Below are 25147 nucleotides of genomic sequence, written 5' to 3'. Positions count from 1 at the left end.
CACAGGTTCTCATGGTGTTATTTTTGTAACCATTCCCTCTTCAGCAGCCTCCTGACAGACGCAGCTCCGCTGGGAAGCTCTTGGGAGGCCCCTGGGCAGCACACACATCGCAGGACTTCCAAAGCAACACGCCGTGGTGCCCGGCCCAGCACGCCTTGCAGTGCCAACGAGCACACAAATCATCAAAGCTGTTCGGAGGGCATGGGAACAGCAGCACGGGGAGAGGAAGCGAAGTGCTGCAGGCCAGGCAGAGGAGCAGGGACAGAGAGATCAGGGTGCAGCACCGGGTGCCAGGGCCGAGCCCCTGGGCAGCTCAGCCCAGCCCACTTCGGTCCCTCCGGGCTGCACCGCATCGCTTGGTGGAACGCGGCACGGAGCCGCCATGCCTACGGCAGCAGCATAATTAAATGGAAATCATACGCCTGATAACTCGGGGTATTTTTTGCTATGAATCAAGGCTTTCTGAAGAAACAAGTTTCAAGATTTCAGCATTAAATTAAATTAGATCAAATCAGCAGAGGAAATAAGTCTTTACAGTAGGAGCAGTTCCTTTGAAATTCACTAGCAAATCAGTGAGCTAAATGCCATCATCTATCATTAACATCATTAATAAAGCCAGACTCAGGATGCACAGCAAACCAACACCAGCAATGTACCCGGTGCTCCCGGAGCCAGTAGGACGAGCACCCATCCTGCAGCCGTTCTCCAGCCTGGCCCCAGGACCCACACAGGCCAGCACCGTCAGGGGCGTGCTCTTCTCCTCCCCAGGACCCGGAGGACCCACTGCCCTGCTCCGCCCCGCACTGCTGGCACTGGTGTGCACTGCGGTGCCCCAGCACCACAGGAATGTGGCGCTCCCAGCAGTGCTCCTCTGCCCTCCCCAGGGATCCAGCAGCTCCCTTACTGTCTTCCTCTGTCACCTTGTTTGATGCAAGCAAGCGAAAAGGCATAATTTGTGGAGCTAAAACACGGGTATTATCTCAGTGACACATCCCCACAATAGGGAGTGCGCTCAAGTCAATCATGCTCAGAAATTGCTTTCTATTGTTCTACAGCCTTTCTCTTGCCTCTTGCTCTCGATTAAAAGACACAAAGTGCTGCAGGTATTGATGGCAAATGGGCATTTTCCTCATTCAGCACCTCATGCTGCACGGCCTGACCAAGCGGGAGCAGGGCTGAGCAGCCCCGCACGGCCGTGGGCTGAGCTGCAGCAGGAGTGCTGGGCACAGCACAGCCGCTCTGAGCAATGCCGCTTCCTGTTCACAAAGGAGAGAGAGCAGGACTGCCATGCTCCATTTCTCAGCCTTGAGTACTGCCAGGGGGAGGACAACACAGCCCCCCAGCTCAATCCTCTACCCATGTCCCTATTTCTCCTGCCTGGCAGCAAACCTCCCCATCTTCTGTTTAACATGCAAGTGTAGAGCAAACCCTTCAGTTCCTGCAGCTGCACTGATTGCTGGTGCTCTGCTGAAGACCCAATGGGAGTTGTTCCCCACTCTCACTTCCCATTTGAATCGGGGCTGCTCGTTATTATCAGGATGTCACCGAGGCACAGAATCTGCATTATCCCAGTGAAAAGAATACTGAGCGCAGCTTTCCAAATTGCAGAGGATTAGCAGCGAATTGCTTGTGCGAGGAAGGAGCTGTCATGGTCTCTGGTGCGTGACACCAATAACATTTGAGAAGAATCAGAGAGGACTGTCTGAGAGGAGTGACCTTTGAGTCTTCAGAAAGACCTCGCAGTACAGCCTCAACCTATCCACATACCTGTCAAGCCTCCACATCTCTCTCCCAGGTAGGAGCCTGAGATGCTCCAGTGTTTTACAACCAGCTTTACCAACGTGAGGTTCTCAGATGATCACTGCCTGTCATTTGTTAACCAAGCACAGTGCTGCACATTATGAGCCCCACTGGAAATAAAGCTCCAGAGATGGAGAGCCCACTTCCAGGTGCGTTGGCCACAGTGCTGGGCCCTGCTGGCTGCCAGACCCAGCTCAGTGCAAGAAGCAGCAACCACAGGAGCAGGGCAGCAAGGAACCAAATCATTGTCGGGAATCAGCCTCAGGCTCTGGCACAGCACCTGCGCTCCCACACCCGGTGCTGCTGTGCCCCTCCATGAGTGCTGCTCCTGAAGCGCATCACCCCGCAGTTGCGCGGCCAAGACAGGCACTGCCCGTGGCTCTGGCACAGCAGCAGTGGGTGGGGAGGCCCCCCCCGCCCAGGGAGCGCCGGGCAGCGTGTGGCCCCCACAGAACACCCTGTGCTTGTGCAAACCAGGACACGGGGGAGCACACATCCGCAGCCAGATGGTGCCTTTATCAGTCCAGCCATTAAGCGTCCCTACCCCGTTACAACAATATTTGCTTTTGGAGCGCTGATATTCTTTCAGGTGGCCTCCTTTAGACGGTCTGCAAACAGTTCCTATTTTGACAAAGCATAAATATAGCAGGAGGGAAGAAATATACAAACCAACGCAGTTTATTACTTCTGAAGCAGATCTAAAAATAGCCCCACGTGGCTGCTGAGTCCTCTGGGCAGACGTAATTGTGGATAATCTGGCTTTAAACATGTGAAAGCTGTTCTGATAAGAACGACAACATTTCAACATATGGGATTCAGCAGCACACAGCAGCAGCACACACCACAGTGTCGTGTCCAGCATCTCCTGGAAGCAGCGCGCACACTGCAGGGTCGCCGCTGACTGCCTCCACATCACAGCTTGGGGTTCTGCATTAAGAGACCCCCAAATAACCCCAAATGTCTATGGCAAGCCGCCGAGAGGAAAGAGTCTAACAAAATTCAAGCCAAGTCCCGAGAGCATCAGTGGGGCTCTGCCGGGTTCCCCCCAGAGGATCTGCCCCCAAGGTGTGATGTAAGTTAAGCTTACCGGGCGGAATGGCCGAAACAATCCCGGGTCCTTAGGGCCCGCAGCCGCTGTCTGGGAACAGCTCCCCCATCCCATGCATGCTCTGAGACGTGCTTCGAGGATTGCTGCAGGGCACGGGGCTGGGTGGCTCCAGAGGAGGCAGCAGTGATAACGACCCTTCCTGGAAACAGCGAGCAGCCGCGTGCTCACTGCAGATAGGGGAGCGGTGCTGGGACCGCTGGATTGGGAAATCCTCAGCCAGCTGCAGGCCGGCCCTGCAAGGCTGGGTTATGCCCCACCACTGCCGCCCCACGGGGTGGGCACCCTCCTTGCAGACCCAACCCCTGCCACCCATCTCTCTGTGTCCCTGTTCATGGCACTGACAGCAGTGCCACCAGCACAGGGTGTTCTGCAATACAACACGCAGCGAGCAGCCCCAGCCCGGGAGGTGACGGACCACCCTGGCTCAGCCCTGCCCTGCAGTTGCCACGTGGCAGCAGCCACCCGGGGTTGGCACAAGCAGAAGCTGCCCTGGGCCGAGGTGCAGCTCCCCCTCCACCTGCCAACGTTTTCCTCTCGCACATGAGATCAGGGCCCCCCACCTCGAGGAGCACCGACCTCTGCCGCTGTGCCCCTGCTTGACAGGACCATGCCAAAGCCCCTCAGATCCTTCCGGAATTTTCTTCTTGAATTATATGATACCACAGCAAAAAAAAGCAGTCTTGTGCCCATTAAAAGTCATTTCTGTCCATAAAGAAAATAGGATATCATTAAGGCTCCCATCTTCTGAGTTGTTTTTTCCCCTCTAGAAAATGGATGTGATTTGTGACAGCTGTTCCGCTCTCGCACACGGCATCAGCCAACGCACCCCCAGCACTGCGTGTGGACAGCTCTGCCCCGGGGCCGCGCTGCAGCCTGGAGCTGCCCTGCCCGTGTCGGCCCAGAGGTGACAGCGCACACTGCTCCAGTGCTGGCCAAGGACATCCAAGCAGGCCCAAGCACTGTCTGCTGCAGCCACTCCAGGGAGGCTGGCAGGAGGGCACTGAGATGGCAGTGTGCTCCCTGCAGCACCTGCTCGCTGTCCCATCTGTCCGCAGGTGACCTGGGCCCAGCAGCAGCATCAGAGCACGTCCCCAGTGCAGCCCCTGCGTGCTGCTGTGGGAAGGGCAGCGCTGAGCCCCATCCTTATTTCAGCCCCACAGCAGCGCTGCCACGAGGGCAAAGCGCAGATTTCAGAGAAGCACCATGCCATGGGACGGGCAGCCAGCACGCGCACTGGCCTGGCTCAGCACAGCGCTGCCCTGTCCTGCTCCACAGCCCAGGAACCCAAACCAGCGAGGAAAACGCAGCCGACACCAACTTCTTTGCATAAGGAACAAATAAAGCAGCAGCAGCGAGAGCTGGCTGATGATTCATCTGAGACACCAGACGCACTGCCCTACTTTCACCCTCCTTTCACTGCTTTATGCGTTCCTCCCTTTAAATTACTGACTCCCACCTCCACTTCCCCGTGCTGCACAGGGCTGCGTGCGTTCAGAGCCGGGCTGCATGCACGCAGGTACAGCCCTCCTGCCAGGCAGCACCCCCAGCAGCAAATACAGTGCAGAGACAAGCCATGTCCACTGCTAGTCATGTGTGAGAAGAAGGATATGGAAATGCTCCACGCGTGCCATCTCCTCCCAGAGCAGGAAGATTGAGTCACGCTGCCTAGTGCTGGACATGAGCCCAAACCCGCCCAGAGCGGAGGGTTTTTAGTGTTTGTTTGTTTGGGTTTTAATGTTTATGTGCTCATTTGTTTGTTTGTTTAAACCACTCTGATTGCCAGAAGGACTCAGACCTCCACGCAGCATCCCAGGCGGTGCCCCCCTCTGCCGCATCCCTCAGATCCAACAGCAGCCACAGAAAGCAACAACACTGCGCTCCCCGGACACTTCTTTGCACTGACATTCTTAAGGGATTAGTCCATTTCAGAGTGAATTCTGCTTCCTCTCCCCTCACTGACACATGAAACATTGCGAGAACCAACCCAAACGTGCACAAGGGGAAGCAGCTGATTTATGGTCCCGTCATGGATGGTTAGTTTTCCAGCAAAACTTTACAAAAAATCAGGGATGGGATTGCAGTCAGGGGATCAAGAAAGACAGCACTGGAAAAGCTCAGAAGAATTTGTTTTGATGAGAAGAGCCACACACACATCCATCAACATCAATACAGCTGACAACAGGAGCGTCAGAAACGAAGAAATGTTTCCCAAGGGAGAGAAGGGCGTCCTACAGCAGGTCAGGATGATGCACGGTAAATCACCCTCATCCCAGCCGGGTACCCATCACCTCTCCGTGCACAAGCGCCACGCGGAGATTCCGCCCCGCACTCAGCTGGGAAGCGTCACAGGCCCTTCTGCGTGTTTATTTTTGGCCCCTCCAGCCCCAGCACCAACTTTAATTCGAGTGTCCGGTGCTCCCATCGCGTGTCTCGCACGGCACCGGCACCGCCCCGCACACGCGGCCCGGCTCGGGGCGCTCCCCGACTTCACCTTCCCGCGAGCGCCCCCCGCCGGCAGCAGCACAGCGCCACCTCGTGGCCAGCGGCAGCACAGCGCCTCTGCGGCCCGCCCTGCCCCGCGGCCCCCCCCGCAGCTCCGCCCGCCCGGCCCCGCGCTGCACGCCGCCTCCCCGGGGTTCAGCCGGGAGCCGCAGGAGCCCTGCTCGTGTGTAACTCGCAGCCTGGCCCCGCACAAGCAGTTTTTCTCTCGCATTTCTTTACTAATTAATTTCCTCGGCAGCCAGGCTGGTGAGGGGACCGCTTCTGGAAGAGTCCACAACCCCGAAGATCCGCAGTCACGAAACAAGGCACAAAGCGTGCAGCCTCTGCTCGCAGCCCAGCTGGAGCGCACGCACCACTGCAACCAGAGGGCAACTGCAAATATACATTTACACGCAATTACCCATTTTCATAGGTGGTAATAAAATCAAAAGTATTTTCTCAGACCATCTCCCCAGACCTTGTCCTCGCAGGACCTGAGCACGCAGCTACAGCACAACAGCAGCCGGCCCTGCAGCTCCTGCCCGGCAGCTAACCACTGCCCTCCCATTAGCACAGCTCTGACCCATCGAGCACTGCAGAGCCTCGGGCCTGGGCACAGCTCGCCGCACACAGCTCAGGCCCCCGCCCCTCCCGCCCCCGCTGGCAGGTGAGCCCCGCGTGCTCACTCGTGGGAAACCGAGCTGTGCACACGCCAACCTGCAGCAGTGGGTGCACAGGGCTCTTCTGTTCCACAAAGACACTATCTCGTTGTGATTTTTGCTTTATAAGGACAAAACAAGTGGCGCTTCTTTGCCTGAAGGAAGAATTTACATTGCATTGATTTTTTTTTAAATACTTGGTGGTTTCTCTTTGCATCCTGCTGATGACAACAAAGAGAAAACAAGCAGAGCCTCAGACAGAGGGTCCCTGTAGGGACAGCCCTGAGCAGCTCACAGCCGTGTCCCACCCCAGCGTCCCACCCGGCGCTGAGCCCAGCGCAGACCCGTGATGAGCCTGGAGGCATCTCTAGGACTGCCCGGCCCCAGCAGCCCCTGAATCCGCCTTGTGCAGATCAATGTGTGAGCTCACCCGGCCCGGCGCTGCTGTGAGACACACAACGATCCTTCGCCGTGATGACCTCTCCCTGCGGAGTTACCTTCCCACTTAGGAGGTGGCTCTATCTGCAGAATTGCTCTGTGCTGGAATCCCACTCCCGCACACCCCAATCCCTGCCCGCACACCCCAGTCCCACCTGGCAGCACAGTGGTGCTGGTGTCGGCCCCCCGGGGCTCCTGCTGGCAGCACCCCCCCATCCCGTGCTTCCTGGCACCGGCCCCAGCCCGGAGAGCTGCCAGCCCCCAGCAGGGCTGCACGCAGCCAGGCAGCACTTGGCGGTACCTCCTGAGAGCAGCCCCTGGCCACGCACAGCACACACACACACCTGAGCTCTGCAGAGCAGCCCATGGCCCTGCACACCAGAAGCTCAGTGCTCCCCTTCCGAGAGTCCCCAGCACCTCCAGAGCCTCTGTTGCACACTTTGAAGCAGCAGAAGCACTGCACAAAGCAAAGCTCCATGTGCACCGCCAGCTACAAAGCCAGAGCACGCCGGGCATGGGGCACGGCCGGACCTGCACTCACCAGAGCTTCCTGGGCATTTTGGAGGCCGGGCCCAAAGGCAGCAGCTCAGCAGCCACTCCTGAACAGCACAGAGACGCTCGGAGCTCTGCAGCGTGTTTGCTTGCTGACTGCACCCACCAGCGCGTCTCGATGCCTCCCAGAACAGAATGAGGCCGAGCAGACCCCGGCCGCGATGCCAGGACTGCCAATCTCCCTCCTCCGACGCTCCCCCTCTGCAGCATCCACTTATTCTCTCCAGTCTCAAGTCCCTCAGACATATTCATGGTTACCATAGGAACTAATGAAAGCCAAATTAAAAAAAGAAAAGGGAGAGACAGATAGAGGGGAAAAAAACTGCTTTGAAGCTCTGGTGCCACCTGTGTTTGTGTTCATCACCACCAACAGTGGACAGAGTGCAGCCCACTGTGCCCTGCAGCTCTGCACGAGTGGGCCCCAGCTCTGCACCCAGCCCAGGAGCCCGCAGGATGCGGGGGCACACAGCCACCACAGGGTCTCCTCTGCAGCCAAGAGCTCCAGGTCCCAGCAGCACTCACTGCTCACCTCTGCCAGATTCCTGCAGGTTGCTATCGATGTCTGCAGCGCACAAGGCTTTTTGAAGCGCTCCCTGGCTTGGAGGCAGCAGCTCGTCTTTTTGTTAACAAGTTATACAGTGGAGCAAACTGCCTACGCCTGGCATCCCAGCCAGAAGGTTGCAGCAATAATAAGAGGGCGTCAGCAAACCAAAACGGGCTTTTACAAATATCTAATGTGGCTCTGGCTGGGCCCCAATTACAGAATCATTTTGCAAGGCAATCTGTGCACAAAACAGAGGCGCTAAGAGGTTGCGGAAAGCATCCGCTGCAAATGGAGGGATGGAACAACTGCAGGGACACACTGCTCAGCGAACACCTCTGGGCCACAGGTGAGGCTGTGTGGCCGCAGCCCCTGCTGCCCTGCGGGCAGAACTCCCCGGAGCCCTGCAGCCCCCAGCAGCACCCGGCATCACACTGGGGCCATCGTGGCACTGCTGCAATGTGACAGGGACTGATAACAGTGGAAATGAGCTTCCGCTCCACAGAAAAGCATGTTCCTTGGAGGGGTCACCGCAGGCACCCACTGCTCCCATAGCTGCGGCTCAGCAGGGCTCTGGCTGCGCTCCATGAGTGCTTGAAGTCACCTCCCAGGAAGTAGGGAAGTAGTTTTAATTCCTCTATCCCGCTCCGAGAGGCTTTGCAGACACACACTCATGCGTCAGGCAACACATCTCAGCAGTAAAGATGCTTTGCTATCATCAAAAATGCATCATGTAGGGAGGGGAAAGAAAAAAAAACCAAAAGCAGCATCTGCCTTCAGATCAGGCAGGGGGGTGCAAGGGAGCACAGGGGATGAGCACCTTCAGGCTGCGGGGTCACAGCCCTGCCCAGCGCCAGCTGCAGCCCCTCGCGTGCACCCCACAGTCACCGCCCCCCGCCCAAGTGTGCAGCCACGTGCAGGCACTCGGCGCCCATGGTGGGCACAGAAGGTCACACAGTATTTCTGCTGCAGAACTGTTTCAAAGGCCCTGGAAAAAAAATAAAAATCAGGGCACAGCACAACGTGGTGTAAAAGGCACAGAAAAAGAAAACGTGCTGAGATTGCCCCAAAGCCATAAACGTTGACTTAAACTTCTCATTAGTTCACCAAAAACGTGAGCAGTGAGCTTAGCAATTGTCCTTCTGTCGTGCTGTTTGCAAAGGGCATTTCATGGACTCGTTCATGCAGCAGGTTCCCTAAAGGCTCTCTGTATATTTTTCCATTAATGAATAATTTGCACAAGTAATGATTATAAAGGGGAACCACATGAGCAGTTACCCACACAAGTTACCTTGAGCCCACGGGAGGCCCGGCCAGAAGAATTCTGCACTAGCACACCGCAGTGCTAGCAGTGCTGGGAGCACTCGCAGTGGAAAATCCCCAACCTGGGAAGCGGGACCGGGGAGAGACAGGGGCTGACACGGGGCGTCCCCGGTGCCGAGGTTGGCTTTGTTGGTAAGACCTCCAGGAGAGCCGCAGCCGCATGGACACGTTCCTGGTGAGGCATGCGGGGATGCTCGCAGCTGCCTGGGTGCAGCAGGCTCCATCCCTGTGCTCTGAGCCATCGCCATCACCGCACCGAAACGCCGCACCCCGCCTCACCACAGATGCGGGACATGCCCGGTCCCTCTCCCAGGCAGAGCACAACCCCGGTGCCATCAGTTTTCAGAGCCTGCAGCAAATCCAAGGTGAATCCCCCCAAGCACAGCAGGGCCCTCCCATCACACCCTGCGCAGCAGCCACGGCACGGCTGCGTTTCTTACAGTCACTCACAACATGAATCACCGGGGGCTTCAGAGGTACACACACTGCGAGGTGGGCACAGAAATACCCCCAGAGGGCGGCGGGCAGGAGGATGGGCAGCCCTGTGGAGCAGCACCAGCACCAGATGGAGGCAGCTGGGGCTGGGAATGAACCCTCCCCACTCAAAGCCAGCCCAGCCCACCATGCACTTCGCAGGACAATGGTTTATAAGAGAAGAGTGCAGTACTCACTTCATCTTCAGGCTGGCCAGCATCGTCTTGTCAATCCTGGGGAGAGAGCATAGCAGCGTTACTGTGGGCACAGAGCTGTGCCTATGCCACCACGGATCCCGCTCACGTGCCCGTGCTCAGCCCGAGGACCCGAGGTACGAACCCTGCCCACATGGACCCCAGCTCGTTCCTGTACTTCCCCCTTGGCTCCTCTGTATGAGTTCAGCTCTCACCACGCTCCCAAATCCATTTACCTGTGCTCACACCCTGCTCCCCAGCCCCCCACACAGCCTGTGTGCAATGAGGACAGAGCTGAGGCACGTCGGTGCAGTGCACCAGGACCCACACCGGACCCCACAGCCCTGCAGGAAGCCTGGGCCGTGGTAAGGACCCACAGTGCAGCAGGGACAGATCCTGCGGTGCGGCATTCATTGCTTTGGTACTGGTGATAACTGATGGTCCCCACAGAATTACTGTGGTTAAAGCCATATTAATATTAATTAATGCAAATCATTACAATGTCTCGAAATGCAGAATGATGTCTTTTGGCAGTAATTGCGAGTGTTATGTTATCTGCCACGTGGGTTAGTTCCACCTCTTTAAAACCAACAACAACAAAAAGCCAGAAGTAATTCCGAAAGCCCTGCTGTGTGCGCTGCAACCACAGTGCTGCAGCAGCACAGCTTCCGCCCCGCAGCGCCGCACCTCCCCCTGCTCCCACGCTGCACTTCCCCGTCACCACGAGGTCACAGCAGCGGTGATGCAGGGGTCACGTCCCCACGCGCTGTGCTGCAGCCCGAGCTGTGCCACCAGCTCGCATGGGAAGCTCCTGCCACCTCATGGGGAGGGGAAAAAAAAAAAAAAAGAACGAGAAACAACACCCTCTGCTCCACAGCTGCACGCTGACTGCATTAAGTGAGCACGGGGCGCGCGGTGCGGGGCAGCTGCTCCCACGCCCGTGGGAACGGATGCGGCCGGTAGAGAAAATAACAAGCGCTCTCAGCGCAGGGCTGTGAATAGCAGCTGCAGCCCGGGGCAGGGCGCGGGGCGTGCCGGCCACCTCTCGGGCTGACTCCCTGCGCTGTCACAGGAAGGGCGGGCGGCTGTGAGAAGTGGGGCAGCTGAGCGGCGGGGGGCACTGCCCGGCGTCCTGGGCACCGTCAGCGCGTGGGAAGTGGGGGTCCTCCCATATCCAGAACCTTCACTTCTCACTGCGCAGAAATGGATCCCGATATTAAAAGTAAAGCTGACACCGCTCCCTGATCAGCCCGCACCCAGTGCTCCAGCAGCACGCAGCCATTCAAGGACAGCACACAACGTTTTTCCTACGTTGCTCACTGGTTGGCTGTTATCTCTTCCCTGCAACTGTCAAAGCGGAGAAGGAGAAGAACTGAGCAAAGCCTGGATTACCCCATGCGCCTTGCAGAGCGGAACGCAGCGGCCTCAGGCTGCACTTGTGCCACCTGACAGCTCGTGGGACAAGCCCAGCACTGCCACAAATGGCAGCTGGAAGGCAGAGCCACAATTCCTTCCCCCTGCAAAACTAAGCCCAAATGTCACAAAACTTATTAACAAATTAATTAATCTGAGTGCTTCCTTGTAATTGTTATATCAAGGGAAAAAAAAACATGCAGCAAAGCACCTGACTCCAGAAGGCTTTGCCAACCCTTGGCGAGCTCAGTGCCGTCCCGCACCACATCTCAGTTACTCAGCACTTCCCGGGGGCCCAGGCAGCGCGGCAGCCACCAGCACTCCTCCCCAAACCGCCGCTGCCTATCGGGCAGCCCAGCGCCAGGCAGCGGGAAGCAGCTGCGTGCAGCCTGGGGCCATCGGGCACAGCTGGGGAGGACAGCATGCAGTGTGCCAACAGAGCTGCCAAGCTGCCGGCTCACCCATCAGCTCCCAGGGCCTGACCATAAACACAGCGCTGCCCTGAAATGGCATAAAACACCTTAGAGACAAAAAAGGGAGGAAGGGCAGAGGAAGAAAAGTGCCATTTTGTTACAATCTTTCCCTATAGATCACACAACTCTTAGAAAAGATACACAAGAAATACAGCAACCCACTGAGATCGGGGCACGGGTGGCAGCCGCAGTGCTCTGTGCGAGGACGGTGGGAGCAGGGAGGGACCAGGGAGGCACCGATGGGAGCATTCCGTGTGCTCCCAAGGCTGCTGCGAGCATCGCTGGGCAGCACCCATGGGGTGAGCAGGGAGCTGGTGGCCACAGGGTGCCCCATACCAGCACAGCAGCAGCGGGAGGAGCGCACCCTCCCCAGCGTCCCCGCGCTCCCAGCAGCGGTCAGGCTGTTCCGCGAGCTCCCACGATGCTGCCTCACCCAAGCAGAGCCAGAGAAGCCAAAGGGGGAAGAAAAGCCGTGAGCAAGCAGGAGCTGAAGCGAAAGCCACCCACCAGCCGTAGCCACCGAAGGAGACGCTGCGCTTCCTCTGGAACATGGTGGCCGCTTGGCGCTGCCGCGGTGCTGCAGCCGGGGGACGCGGTGGCCGTGCCGGCAGCATGCTGCACGGGGCTCACAGGGGACTGCTGCTTCTTGCCAGGGTGGGGGACCCCGAGGCCGCCAGGTTGGCCGCCCCACGCCTCACTCCGAGGCGCATGCACATGCACACACCCACCAGAAAGTCATTTCCTTTTTTTTTTTTTTTTTTGTGACCTCAGGCTTTTCACAGCCTTATGCACAAACATCGCATTGCTCCTAACGGCCAAAGCCATGCGGCACCATGGCAGCGTTTGGCACCACAGCGCAGTAGAGTCGCACCGGAGGCAAAACCAGCAGCTGTGTCATGGCCATGGGCACCCGCACAGCCACCACAACGCAGCACCGCCGTGCCATGCCAGCAGCAACACCACCTGTGTCACACCACGAGGGGAGGAGCTGCCTAGCAGCTCTTTGGGCTCACACCTCACTGCTGGGAGGTGTGGGAGCCCCAAGCATGCTTCCAAAAGTCTCAGCACTGCAGAAGCCAAAGAAAAGCCTCCGGGTGCTGAGGCTCAGCACACCCAGCGCACACTATGGACTAAGGGATGGCAGCACCCAGAGCGCCAATGCCTGCAGCCTTATCCAGAGGCATTCAGATTCTGCCTGATATGGGGAAGGAGGAGGAAATAGAGGACTACAGAGAGAAACCATGTCCAGGGCAAAAGCCCAGATTGCAAAACAGCTCTTCCAACTCTCACTTTTCTGCCCACATTAATCTTTCCTTGAAGGAAATGATTAGATGAAAATCCTTTTTATTTTAAAGCTCTTAAGGACATTCGTTTAAAAATATAAAATCCAAAGCATGCTGCTGGCTTGGAAGCCACAGCCCAGGTACCACAAAGCACCTGGAGCGCACCGTCCATGGAGCATGTTCCTCCCCAGCCTCCTGCTCCACACCAACCCTGTGCTGCTGCAGCAGCACAATGCACTCACCTCACTCCCCGCCGTCACGCCTGGCTGACGCACACCAGCTGATCCCTGCCCAGAGCTGCTCACCATTTCCACGCCTGAACACAGCAGCAGGAGCTTCCCCGCATGGCTGAGCTCTGCAGTGCATCAAAACAACGCGGCTGCAGCAGCTCCTGCACACCCTGCAAACACCGGCACGGCGGCAGTAGCCATGGGAAGCCTCAATCCGCAGCTGGCATCGCATCAGAAACAACTCTGAGAGCAAAGGAAAACAGGAGCTCTCCATGTAGAAACACGCTCTTACAGTGCTGTAAGCAGCAATTACTGCATCTCACTCTGCCACATCAGTCCCCGTGTGAACTCGCTGGTTCGGAACTGCAGGAGGCATCGGGCAAACAGTGAGGGCTGCAGGAAGCAGCACGGCGAGCACCCAGCCCCGGAGCCCCATGAAAAACACAGATAAAGTGAAAAGCAGTATTTGGGCCGAGCAAAGCCTGGAGTTATCCTGACATGGCAACCCAAGCTCTGCAGGGCTCAGCCAGCCGCCCTGTGCCCATCAGCATCGGCTCAGCCCCACAGGCACCTCCCTTCTGTGCGCAGGGCAGCACCTGGCCGGGCGGCCGCACGCTGCAGCACAGCCAGGAGTCAGTCTGCAAGGACACATCCTTGCTTCACTCCTTCCCTCTGAGATAGTTCACACGGTTGGGCACAAAAAACAGAGGAAAAAAGCCTCCTCCTTTCAGAGCAGGTGCAGCCATATCAGAACTGATCAGCCAAAGCCAGGAAACAAAAGCCTGGGGAAAGATGCCTCCGTGGTGCCATCTGCGTGACACGAAATTACAGCCTCCCAGGGGATCTCCTGCAGAACCAGCAGAGCACATCGCCCAGCTCACCACGCGGCCCCGACCTGCTCTTCTCCAGGCACAGGGCAGAGCATCCAATTGTTAACGAGCAAGCGAATACAGCCAAGCCCTGCCGGAGCTGCAGGGCCTGGCGGGCAGGGGGTGCCCAGGTTTTCGGGTGGCTCCATGGAGGCACAGCAAGAGCAGGCAACCAAGGAGTGAGATGGGAAGGAGGAGAGGCCACAGTAATAACAGTGTGCTGACAACTGTGTGCCATTAAAGCTTAATGAGTACAAACTACTGGGTTGATCCTGTTTACAACAGGAAGCACACTGCCAGCCCACGCTGGGGCCGTGGCTGCTGGGCAGCCCTGCTGGGGATGGAGCGGGGGTGGTGGGGCTGCCTCCAGCACCTGCCCCGGTGCTCAGCTGCACCGCAGAGCAACGCAGCAGGGTGAGCTGCATGGAAGGTAGCTCAGAGAGGCTCCAGTTGCGCCTGCACCAGCCACCCTCAAAAACATGCATCCGCGTGGAGAGCCCAGCTCCGAGAGCAGCTGCACGATTCCACAGGCCCGCACAGCTCCTGGCAGCACAGCGTGCTCGATGCAGTGATGGTACCTGAGCACGGGGTCTGCACAGCACAAAGGGCCCCCACGGCAGAGCCGGGTTCTGCCCAGGAAGGGCAGCACGATTCTTCCTTTGCTGTGTGGGCTGAGGGAGATGGATTGCATCATTAGTGCTTTAATATTGCATGTGGCGCACTGAGGGCATTCATCTTTCCATTATGGTTCTAAGGAAGGTTGTGGGCATCCAGAAATATTAGATTTTGTCCTGGCAGGAAGAACACGCTGTGCATATCAGCAGCCTCAGAGCAAAGGAAGAGAGTCCGAATTACTTCTGACTCAGTACATGGAATATTTTTAACAGCAATGCTGCTGGAGTAAGATGAAGGGAGGAACTCAATGCCTCAAGCAGCAGCGTCCCACAAAGGCCGGGGCTGCAAGCACGGCTCTCCAAGGCAGCGGTCCCCTGTCTGGCAGCACTGCGGTGCCGAGAGGTGCCACGGCTCTTGCCAGCAGCGAGCAGGGCAGCTGCCCACCCCAGCAAAAGGCAGTGCAGCACCAACAGCCGCACACCCACCGGGCACCTGCTTGGTGCAGGGAATCCGAGGGCCTCTGCCAGACAGAGCCACTCTGCTCCTCGGGAGCAGAAGGAACTGAGCTGCACCGGCTGTTTATCTAAAGCCCGCTTGTTAAACTCATTAGAGAAGGCTCATTACATCCGAGGTTTAACTGGGAGGATCAGCCTGAAAAAGAGAGCAACAATTGCACACACATCCAGACAGAAATGGAGAGCTAATTCCCAGCAAAATGCTCAACTGGCCAGAAAACAGGGAGAAAGTTCAGCACGTACATTATCAGCAGCCTTCGAAGCATTAAAGAGAGGCAGCCTTGCTCCAGGTGCTCCTACCCAAGGAGCAGGCAGCAGTGGGAAAATGCCCAATGCAGGAGCCCGTGGGGAGCTCACCCCACGCAGCCCTACTCCCCCCATGGCCGCGGGCTCCTGCCAGCAGTGCAGTCCTGCCGGCTGCACACAGCTCTATGGGCGCCCAATGCGCTCAGCAGCTCCTGGCCCAGCTCCTCCTGCACGTGGATGCAGATCTCACCTGGCCACAGTGCCACAGACACAGCCACCCCACAGACCTCCACTCTCTGCCAGTCTTCTTGGCCCAATCCGAGATCAAAACTCTTGCGTACAGACCTGTTTGCTTTCCAAGGTTCGCGCATCTCAGATCTCCATCTAGCACACACATCTGCTGCGTGTCCACGTTCCCCACCTCTCAGCACCGCAGCATCCCTTTGGTGCACACTCAGCACCAAGAAGGGTGCTTCAAGCGCAGCAAACACTTGTGTGTGTGCACGTGGGGCCTCCTGGGGGTCCAGCACAAAGCTCTGTGTCTGCACACAAGATGCTCAGGAGCATCCCACAAGGAAAGCCAAGACTGGGATGCTGCCAGCAACAGCAGGTCCCTGGGCAGGGCTGGCACGGCTGCCCCCCATGTACCCCAGCCACCTGCATATCCACCATGCAGTCCTCACCACCACGAGCAGCAGGAGCCCACCACCTCTTTACTGAGCATTTTTATGAGGAAGGATGTGATGGGACAAAAGTCAACAAACCGCAAGGCCTGCTGCTTCCCCCGAGGCGGGCAGGGGGCTGGCAGTGGCACCTGGTACTCCAGAGCTGCAGCCGGGGGAGCAGGGAGGGTACGGCCCAATTCCTGCAGCAAGCAGAAGGGGATGCAACCACAGCCTGCAAAGAAACTGTGGCAAGACAGAAAAAGAACTGCTTAAATTGCAAAGCAGGGCTGGCACAGCGTGGGGGTGGGAGGAAAGCACGGGTATTAGACTGGAGCGCATTTGGGCTAGAAGTTAGGAGTTTATAAGCTCTAATACAAACAGCCCCTGGAACGGCTCCCTAAAGAGGAACAGTAAGGAAGAAACCATCCATGGAGTCCTGCACGCCTGCAGCCCTCCTGCACAGTGCACTCGGGGACACCCACGCCTGCTCCCCCCAAGGCCGGGGAGCAGATGGCTGAGACGTGGCTGCCTGCAGCCAGCAGCACTGCTGTGGGATCGGCTTCAGGCAGCAATCGGCACTCAGACTCAAGGCCAAACTTGTACATGGCTCCATCCAAACACTGCAAGCAGGATGCGCCAGGTTTGGACATGAGCTTGCCAAGACCTTGCCAGATCTTGTCAACATCACCTGGATTTTTCCACCATTTTGGACAGGTTTGCAAGATCTGGGCTAGATCCAAATCAGAATGAAGAAACAGCCTTCTGGTTGGCACCCAACTTGGAGGCAGATGTTAAGCATAAGCAGGGATTCATCTGCCCCCATGAAATTGGAAGGAGGTCTGGGGAGGATGAGCTGTTTTTAGCTCCTGGAAAAAATGCCTCATGGTGATGTTGCTGCTGAAGCCCTGTTCCTGTTTCCACAGCAGCCACTAAGGATGCGCAGAGCAGCCTGGCTGCAGGTGGACGGCAGCAGCAGCAGATGGGCTCCGAGCAGCCCCCAGACCCAGTGCCACACAGCACTCACAGAGACAGGGGGAGGAGGGAGCATGCCACGTCTCAAAGAGAAGAGCGCTGCTGCTGTGATTGTCACGAGCTGCCCTTTGGGAGGAACCGGCAGCAGAGGAGAGGGAAATGTTTGCTGGAAGCGGCGCACGCAGGGAGGCAGCCTGCCGTCTGGAAGCACAGCTCTTGTTGAATCCGAATTTAGACTCGCTGGCTTGTTTCCAACTCTCAATAAATCGCACCGTGGGGACAGATATTTTGTCCCTTGTGCTCCTAAAGCAACAAGCAGCCTTAAATAAAGCAGTAGAGCCTGGAGTACACAAAAGATGAGGAAGTAAGGCAGCAGGATTCACCTCACGCCTGTGCACAAGGATGCCAACAACACGCAGCCCTGACTGCCCCACACCGGGCACCGCTCGCTCTGCCCGCAGGGGTGAGCAGCACGAGGGAGGAACCGCGCTGTGCCCGCGGGCACCGTGCCTCTGCCCCAGCACAGGGAGAGGTGCGGGTTGAGGGTGTGCTGGGGTGACAAAGGGACATGGCGGGGCAGCCTCTCCCCTTGTCCTACTTCTGTCAAAGAGAAGCTCCATGGGCTCCCCGGCAGCGAGGTGCCCTGCTACAGGCAGCACCATACCCCCCAGCCCCACCAAGAGCTGCTCAAAGCCCGCACCAGCCACCACAATTCCCAAGAGCAGAGCACCAAGAAGCCCTTCTGAAGTTGCCCCCTTTGAATTTTCAGCATTTAACATAAGCACCGGCACTCATTCCACCAAGAGATTGTCACACAGAGGGCTCGTTCCCGGAGAGGAGGAGGTGCCCCTGTCCCCGTCCCCAACACAGAACACCCGCATGCCTCCAGTGCTCACTGCATTATTTAAATGCAAACAGAATTGTGAAGCGTTTCAACAATAGCTCTCCCAGCTGCGCCTCACACTGACACCCAGCCGAGCCCATCCCGGATCAAAACAAGGAGCAATGCAGACCTGAATATTTCCTGCTAGAGGCTTACCGCACAGATCTGCATCCCAGTCTCCACATGCTATTTGAATCCTGCCATATACTGCGATTGCACTTCAGATCTGGAAGGACTCAGAGCACCTTACCTTGATTTCCCGGCTGCTCCCTCTATGCACAATTAACACCGCAAGCATCAGCGTCGGATGAACGCAGAGAAACGGATTTCTCCGCCCCGCGGCAGCCCGGGGCGCAGCTGCAGCTATGGAACCGTGGCTGGGGGTGCTCCGCGCTGACAGAGGCACCAGCACGGGGCGGGGTGGGGGCACAGCCGCGCTCTGCAGCCCCACAGCCCCCGCACTGCATCGCGCCGTGCGCCTGGGGCCAGGAAAGAGGAGCTCTGGGCACAGCGTGCAGCTGCTGTTCGTGGGGCTCTGCAGCATCACCAGGTGACCCCGGCAGCACAGCTGGGGGCTGTGCCCATTAGACCTCCCTGCAGCTTTCAGAGCTGAAGGACTGTTTGGTAAAGAGAGGCAGAAAAAAGAAAAAAGCCCCACCACGCTAGAAAATGGAGCAAAAATCTGCAAACGTAAAGCACGTTTCAGCCTTATGTGAGCCCCTCCATCTGAAGGCTGAGCTAAAGACAGACACAGGCTGCAAACAGGCAAAAGAAGAGTTTCCAGAGCCAAACTCTGGACCCAGAAGAACGAAAGGCAAAATTCCTGTTCCTCCTGATGGGGACAGGTTTGGGGCCACCCCTTCTCGTTTATGGGACGTTTGCCCCAGCCCCTTCCGAGAGTGCAGGTATTTACAGTCAGGCACACTGTCTCACACCAGCAATCCCACCAAAATTAAATGAGTTTTTAAAAAATGACTGAAGTTCCAGGTGTGTACCAGTGGGATTGGAGAGCAGAGGTCTTATTGCTCAGACCTGGAGCAAAGAGCACTGGTGTATGCAGAACTGCATCGGGTTCCATGCCCCCATCCTTCTGCAAGTGCTGTTGCGGTGAGACCGATGAGCACTCTGACGTGTGTCAATGACAGAAATAACAGAACACCTGCTACACCTTCCTGTGACTGCCCATCCTCCTGCTCAGCTTGTCACCGCCACCACACAAAGAAAGAGCTCCTGGAGCTCCAGCAGCCTGGGGCCGTGCCTGCTGCCGTGCCTGCTGCCCTCTGGTGCAGAACCTCCCCCCCGGTGTCCCCCGGCACAGCTCCATGCCATTCCCTCGGGCTCTGTCACATCCCCAGAGAGCAGAGCTCGGCACGGCCCTGCACATCCCACCAACTGCTGTGGGTCACCTCTCAGCCCACCGGGAAATCAAATCAATCCCAATAACTCCAGCAGCACTTAACACTAATTATAAATGACATTACAAGCATTTAAGTTCCACACGATATATATGCTTGGACACTGAGATTAATGCAAACTTTGACGGCAATTTGCAAAAACTCATTAAAAAAAATCAGTAGCAATCATGGTGAGTTTGACTGTTCCCACAAAGCCTCTCTGGTGGCAGAGGAATCCCCATCTCGGGAAGCAGCTCATGCTCTAGCCCTTCCTCCTCCTCCTCCCCATCCCGCTGAGCGCCTGTGGACAGCCCCCACCTGCGGGCAGATCTGGGGGGCTCTGCTGGCAGAGAAAGGCTTTCAGCATGCAGCCACCCGGAGAGGGGCTGCCCAGCACTCCTAACAAGCAGGAACGTGGACATGGTGCTATATGTTCCTGCAGGCCCACCAGGCTTTTATGTAACAACATTTTACCACCAAACAACCAGATCTAACCCAACAGGAGTGCGTATGGCACCAGAGGCAGGAAGAGCCCTCATGCAAACCCCCAGCGCGGCTCCAAGATGCACTTGAAGGAGTTCTGAAGGAAAGACTTCAACCACTGAATGAAGTCGCTGTGTCAAAGCAAACATTCTCCTGTACGGATTGCGTATATCTGCCCCAGGGCTGGGCAGCCCCCAGATCCCTATGTGTTTGGACAGCAAAGCCAGGGCATGCTGCACACAGCATGGGGCAAAGCAGGGAGCGGAGGCACCGTGTGCCGTTACCTGCTGGGCGAGCCCAGGTCGGCGCGGCTGACGATGCGGTGCTGCTGGGGAGAGTACAGCCAGTGGAAGGCCGTCAGCGTCCTCTCCTCGATGCGGAACCGGCCCTCCCTCACGTACCTAAAAATAACAGTGAGAAAGGCTGAAATATTTATTAGCACAGCGTTGTCGAGAGAGGGAGATGCAGGGTACAGGGAGCAGCTGGCCCAGAAACGCTGCTTCAAGTTGCAAGTCAGGCAGTAATAATAGCAGCATGTTCTTCAGTGAAAGGAGCAAAATGACAAAATCAGTGCCCCACCTGAGCTCGGCCCGGAGCCTCACAGCATCCCCACAGCCCCAGCCAGGTGCCACCCCTGGAGCAGCACCCCCTGACACCCCCCCCCCACATCCCGCTGCAGCTCCTGATGGCCCCGCACAGCAGGGCAAAGAGCAAACAGCTGCAGAGCAGTGCGGGACATTTCCCCAGGAGACCGAGGCACTCCCTGAGCACCGCGTGCCCCTGCTGCCCAGCTCACACGCGGGTGTGCTGAGCCCCAGCGCCAGTACCGGCTGCAGGAGCAGGCAGATGCCTTCCTAACCTTGTTTTGAATGTCAGATCAATGTTGAAGCTTAATGATAATCAAGTTATGAATCAATGTTTATTATTTTGATTAAAGAAGAGCGGGCTCTCCATTACATGTGCAAGATGCCTGTGCCTGCCGTTGTTCCCATCTTCCAGCACAAAACTCCGCCGCCTGCATCTCAGCTGCGCTTCACGCATCCTCCTCTGAACATGAAATTTCATCAGCAAGTCATTAATTATTTAAAGCCTCTGTAGTACCAGCTGGGGATGCACACACACACACACACACACCTGAAATTTCACTTCCTGTGCCCGTTAATTGGGACAAATGGAAGCCAAGAGGGAAGAGAAGCCTGGAGGCGCTGCCTGGGCACGGTGCAGGGCAGCCTGCTCCTGGCAGAAGTAATCTGGGGAGCACCCTGGAGAGCCCCGGACAGACTCTTGTGCTGATTTCCCTGGAAGATGGAAGCAAGGGCTCTACAGACCTAATGCTCTCTGACAGCTCCTGCATGTGACAGAGTTGCAAAAAGCAGCAACACGCAGAGCAAAACGTCTTCTGGGAAGGAAGGAGGGGGTGAAGAGGGATGGCAGAACAGCCCGGCCATCGCAACATTTTGAGTCTAAGTTTGCAAGAAAAGGTGCAAACTTAGACTGCCAAGGGAAAGGAAAAAAAAAAGAAAGTCCTCAGACGGTTCTCCTCCTCGCCGGCTGCCAGCCAGCCCCGGACCCAGCCCCGCTCCCCGGGTGTGGAGAAGTCCCTGGGCCGCTCCCAGCTCTATGTCACCCCCTGGAGCCGCTCCATTCACAGCCTGGCATGGCTGCAGCGCCCTGCTCAAAAGTCACACGCCTCGAACGTCACAAACTACACAATTAAAGATACAAAGATACAGAGAAAGCTTGTTCCCCAATGTCAGCCTGCCCCAGCGGCTCCGGCCGCTGCCATCGCTCCAACCACGGAAGGAAACGGGGGGCAAACATGCTCCACCGCTACCGCAGCACCCCTGGCCCCCTACCAACAGCCACAAAGCCCCCGAAGCATCCGCGTCCGTCACCGAGACTTTGCTGGTGCATTTACAACAGCCGAGCACGCGCGGAAGCAGGACGCTGCCGGTCCCAGCGCTTCCCCCGTTCAGGACAGAGGCACTTCCCCAAACCACAAACCTCTGGGTCGGGGCAGGTCTCCGACCCTTCCTGCCTTCGGGTTCCCCAGATGCCGGACACTCCCCGAGCAGCTGCAGCCCTGAGCTGCACCGCCCGCGCGGGGCCGCGCCGTGCCCCCGGAGCGCCGCAGAGCTCTGTGCCCGGCTGCCGGGGCTGCACACACAGCAAAGCGCCCGGACCCACCCCCCAGGTGCCGGGATTCGCCTCCTGGCCCCGGCACCGGGACAGCCCCGCACACGGAGCTCGGGACCCCACGCACAGCGACCCCCGAACCGGCCCTACGGAGCCCCTCCCGGCTGCTACCGCGGCCCCAACACCGGCACCCACCAGCGCACCAGCTCCCAGCGCCGCTCCCCCGCCGCCTTGCCCGAGGCCATGCCGCCACCGGGCAGCCCCGCCGCGCTCGGAACTCCGCGCCGCAGGGTGAGGCGGAGCGGGGCGGGGCGGGGGCGGCTCTGCGGGAGTCCCGGACCCCCCCGCCAGGTGCTCGCGGTCGGCGCGGGGCCGCTCCGGTGACGCAGAGCGTTACGCAACGCCCGCGCGGGACAACGGCGCGAGCCGCGCAGCGCGCGACGGCGCTTCCGTGGGAGCCTCGGTTTGCGGACTCGGCTCTGCGGGAGAGCAGCCGTGCCCGCGGGGGAACGCGCCGTCCCATCTCCCGAACGCGTGGAGCACCGAGCGCCGCGAGACCTCGGGGTCCCTGCGGAACTCACGCGGGTGCTGAGGCCCGAACCCCCGGGCAGGGCTCCGTCGGGTGCCGCTGTCCATCCCTGGGAGATAACGGCTCGACGCGCGGGAACGTCGAATGAGAGTTAACTCTCCTGCAGGAAGCCCGAGCCGCTCTTCGTCCGAGCGCTTCCCTCCTGCGGTCCCCGAGGCTGCTGTCGGTGACGGCCGGCCCGTGGTGCTTAGGGAACAAATGAGCGTCGTTCCAAAGGGATTCAAATCGCTCTCAAAGCGGTTTCACAAAAGGGGACGTTCTGGGCCCAGATCTCACTCCTCTGATCTGTAAGAACGTTGCTTTGCCGGACTGGGAGACCTAGAGAAGAGGAAGAGCCCTGCACCGGGACTGCGCAGAGCCCCGCTCAGCCACGTGGGAGCAGCTGCTCGTGGAAAGGCAGCTCCACACACACCTGGCAGGTGGGGTTGTGGATGCCCCGTCCCTGGAGGCGTTCAAGGCCAGGCTGGACGTGGCTCTGGGCAGCCTGGTCTAGTGGTTGGAGACCCTGCGCTCAGCAGGGAGATTGAAACCCCGTGATCTTGGAGGTCCTTTTCAACCCAGGCCATTCTGTGATTCTGTGATCGGTCACACCTCTGTGGAAATGTTGAGCTGATATCAAATTTACTTAAACTCTCGAGCTTTCAGCCCTGCATTGCCTCATGGAGCTCTTATTCGTTTCTCGAAGCAGGCACACACCCACACCGCGCCGACTCAGTTGAAAAGTGAGGAGTGAGGCTCAGTTAAACGCGTGTTTTTAAATGAAAGGTCTTCAAAGCTCGCCCAGGAATTTACCCGGGGCTGAGGGCCGGCCCCGCGCTGCGCTGCTGGGTACCGCTAGGGGGCAGGGCAGGCACGGAGCTGCGCAGCCGCGCCCCGGCACCGCCCGAAGGATCCCGCGGGGCGTGGAGCTCCGCCCCGGGCGGCCCCGGATCGCTCGGGGGGGCGGCGGGAGGCCGAGCGCTGCCGCACGCCCGTTGGAAGGCGTCTCGGTGGGACGATGTGGGTGCTCGCCAGCAGATGGTGGCACCGACCGTGGCTGCGTGGAGCACAAAGCGCCCGGCCCGCAGCAGCAGACTCGGCGCCGGAGCGGGGCACAGCCGGGAGGGGCGCGGGGTGACCGGGGCCGGGTGCTGCAGCTCCGGCGCGTCCCGGCCACTTACACCACCTCACTACGGGAGGGCGAGCACATGAGAGCTCATTGAAATTATTAGTAGCGCGCGTGCATCATGCATATATCTTGCATTCTCCTAAACTTGTCGTTCCTCTTCTGTTTCTCCATTTGATGCGTATCATCTCATCTTAGTTGAAGGTGTCTCATCATCAAATTATGGTTTCAGAAGTGTATTTAAACTCTTACTGTTGCTCCCAGTTCTGTCTTGCCCTTAGACCTTCTCTTCTTCAAGTCCTAAAGTGCAACATGCTACATTTAATTTTCTTTGTGCTGTTGCCAACTTCTGTAACACACTCCTCACATCCCCTCGTTTTTGTTGTTTCTTCGTTTCACAGAGCCACAGAACTGGAAGGCTTCGCAGGGACCTCTGGAGATCCCACAGCCCAGCCGCAGCTGTGGGGCAGTCACTGCAGGGCAGCTGCTCAGCCACGCGCCTGCTGGATGCCGTGCGCTGCTGCTACCCTCACGCGCTGGCACGGCCGTGTCCTGGAGCGATGACCTCATTCAGAGAGGCAGCTGTCCATCCCCAAACGCCTGACCTTGGTTGTCTGCAGGCTTGTGTTTTATTCATTGGAAAATCAATGAAAACTGTACAGATCTGCTGAAACATGATGCACTCCAAAACCACCCTCCCCCATCCTGCCTGTAATTCACTTCTACTGAAGTAGGCACATGGGCTGGGGAAGTTGCAGGGAGACACTGGAAAGCCACGCTCCCACGCACGGCAAGGGGCACCAGGATGGGCAAAGGCCTGGCAGTACTGACCTCATGGTTACAAATGGGTGAGGGATGACCCCAATGAGACAACGCTTCTCTGAATAAGAAAGCCTAATTCACAAAGATATCCCTCGCCTCATGGCAACTTGTCCTTGCAGAAAGGACTCATGTTGTAAGAGAAAACAAGTTTAGAGGAGACCCACACCAGAGTCCGTGTGAACAGGGGAGGGTTAGGAGGCACTGAAGCTCTCAGTTGCGCTGGCTGTGGCCTTAAGTACCAATGTCTGCATAATTCATGGCAGATCAGAAGCTTCTATGTCCATCAATGTCTCTATGCGCCGCTCTTCAGACCTCTTTGGTCACCTTTTCTCCTGTCTCGACGATTTCACCTTTGGTGTGAATTATCTCCATAGGAGAGTCCTAATTCCAAGCCCAGCCCTCCTGAGCCAGCAGCTCCACGTGGGCAGGCTGTGCCACATCGCGATGTGTCAGGTAAGGGCCCATCTCCCTCAAAGCATGGGGATGTTGCAGACCCACTGTGCTGATCCTGGGCCTGCCCACCTGCAGAATGCAGGGCTGTTTCCCACAGCATAGCCCGATCGCTGTGGACAGCACAGGCATTCAGTCAAGGGTCTCAGACATCCAGGAAGGAGACAGGACATGGGATGACAAAATGACACCACAAACCATATCCTGTGGGCTGCCTGACAACACGCTTTCATGCTGTTTGTGCATCGGGGCCCGATACCCTGAAGCCTCCTCTATGCAGAACAGCACAGCTTTAAGGTGAGGACAGCAGCCCAGCCCCCTGGGCACCTGCCTGGGAACGCTGCATTCTGCAGCGGGTTTGGAGCAGGGAGCAGATCAGCAGGCTGTCAGCTGACGGGAGGACTCTACCATTTCTCTATTCCTGCAGTGCCGGG

General features: G+C 57.8%; 1 protein-coding gene and 1 long non-coding RNA gene across 7 annotated transcripts in view; both read right to left on the bottom strand.

Moving 5' to 3' along the window:
- Positions 1-22097, bottom strand: part of RAP1GAP2 (RAP1 GTPase activating protein 2) — a 52066-nt gene extending 29969 nt beyond the window's left edge. For 2 of the 6 annotated variants that reach the window (XR_002444104.1, XM_021416231.1), the window contains exons 1-3: positions 21943-22097; positions 19896-20012; positions 9574-9609 (exon numbers count right to left, since the gene is read on the bottom strand). Coding sequence is in view for 1 of the 6 variants with exons in the window: in XM_021416231.1 (XP_021271906.1) it covers positions 9574-9609; positions 19896-20012; positions 21943-21992 (203 nt within the window). In the remaining 5 variants the exon portion in view is untranslated. Of the gene's footprint in view, positions 1-2887; positions 3066-9573; positions 9610-11963; positions 12179-19895; positions 20013-21615; positions 21880-21942 lie in introns of those variants that run through there. The other 4 variants (XR_002444109.1, XR_002444105.1, XR_002444106.1 and 1 more) reach the window with 4 other exon arrangements.
- Positions 20512-21606, bottom strand: LOC110407971. The gene is made up of 2 exons (XR_002444112.1): positions 20746-21606; positions 20512-20658 (listed from the first exon to the last, which is right to left on the bottom strand). It is a non-coding gene; the product is annotated as an uncharacterized LOC110407971 (long non-coding RNA).

The sequence above is a fragment of the Numida meleagris genome, chromosome 18 (assembly GCF_002078875.1).
Source record: "Numida meleagris isolate 19003 breed g44 Domestic line chromosome 18, NumMel1.0, whole genome shotgun sequence".
NCBI classification, from domain to species: domain Eukaryota; kingdom Metazoa; phylum Chordata; class Aves; order Galliformes; family Numididae; genus Numida; species Numida meleagris.
The sequence above is the reverse complement of the archived record's forward strand: the minus strand, read 5'-3'. Positions and strand labels throughout refer to the sequence as shown.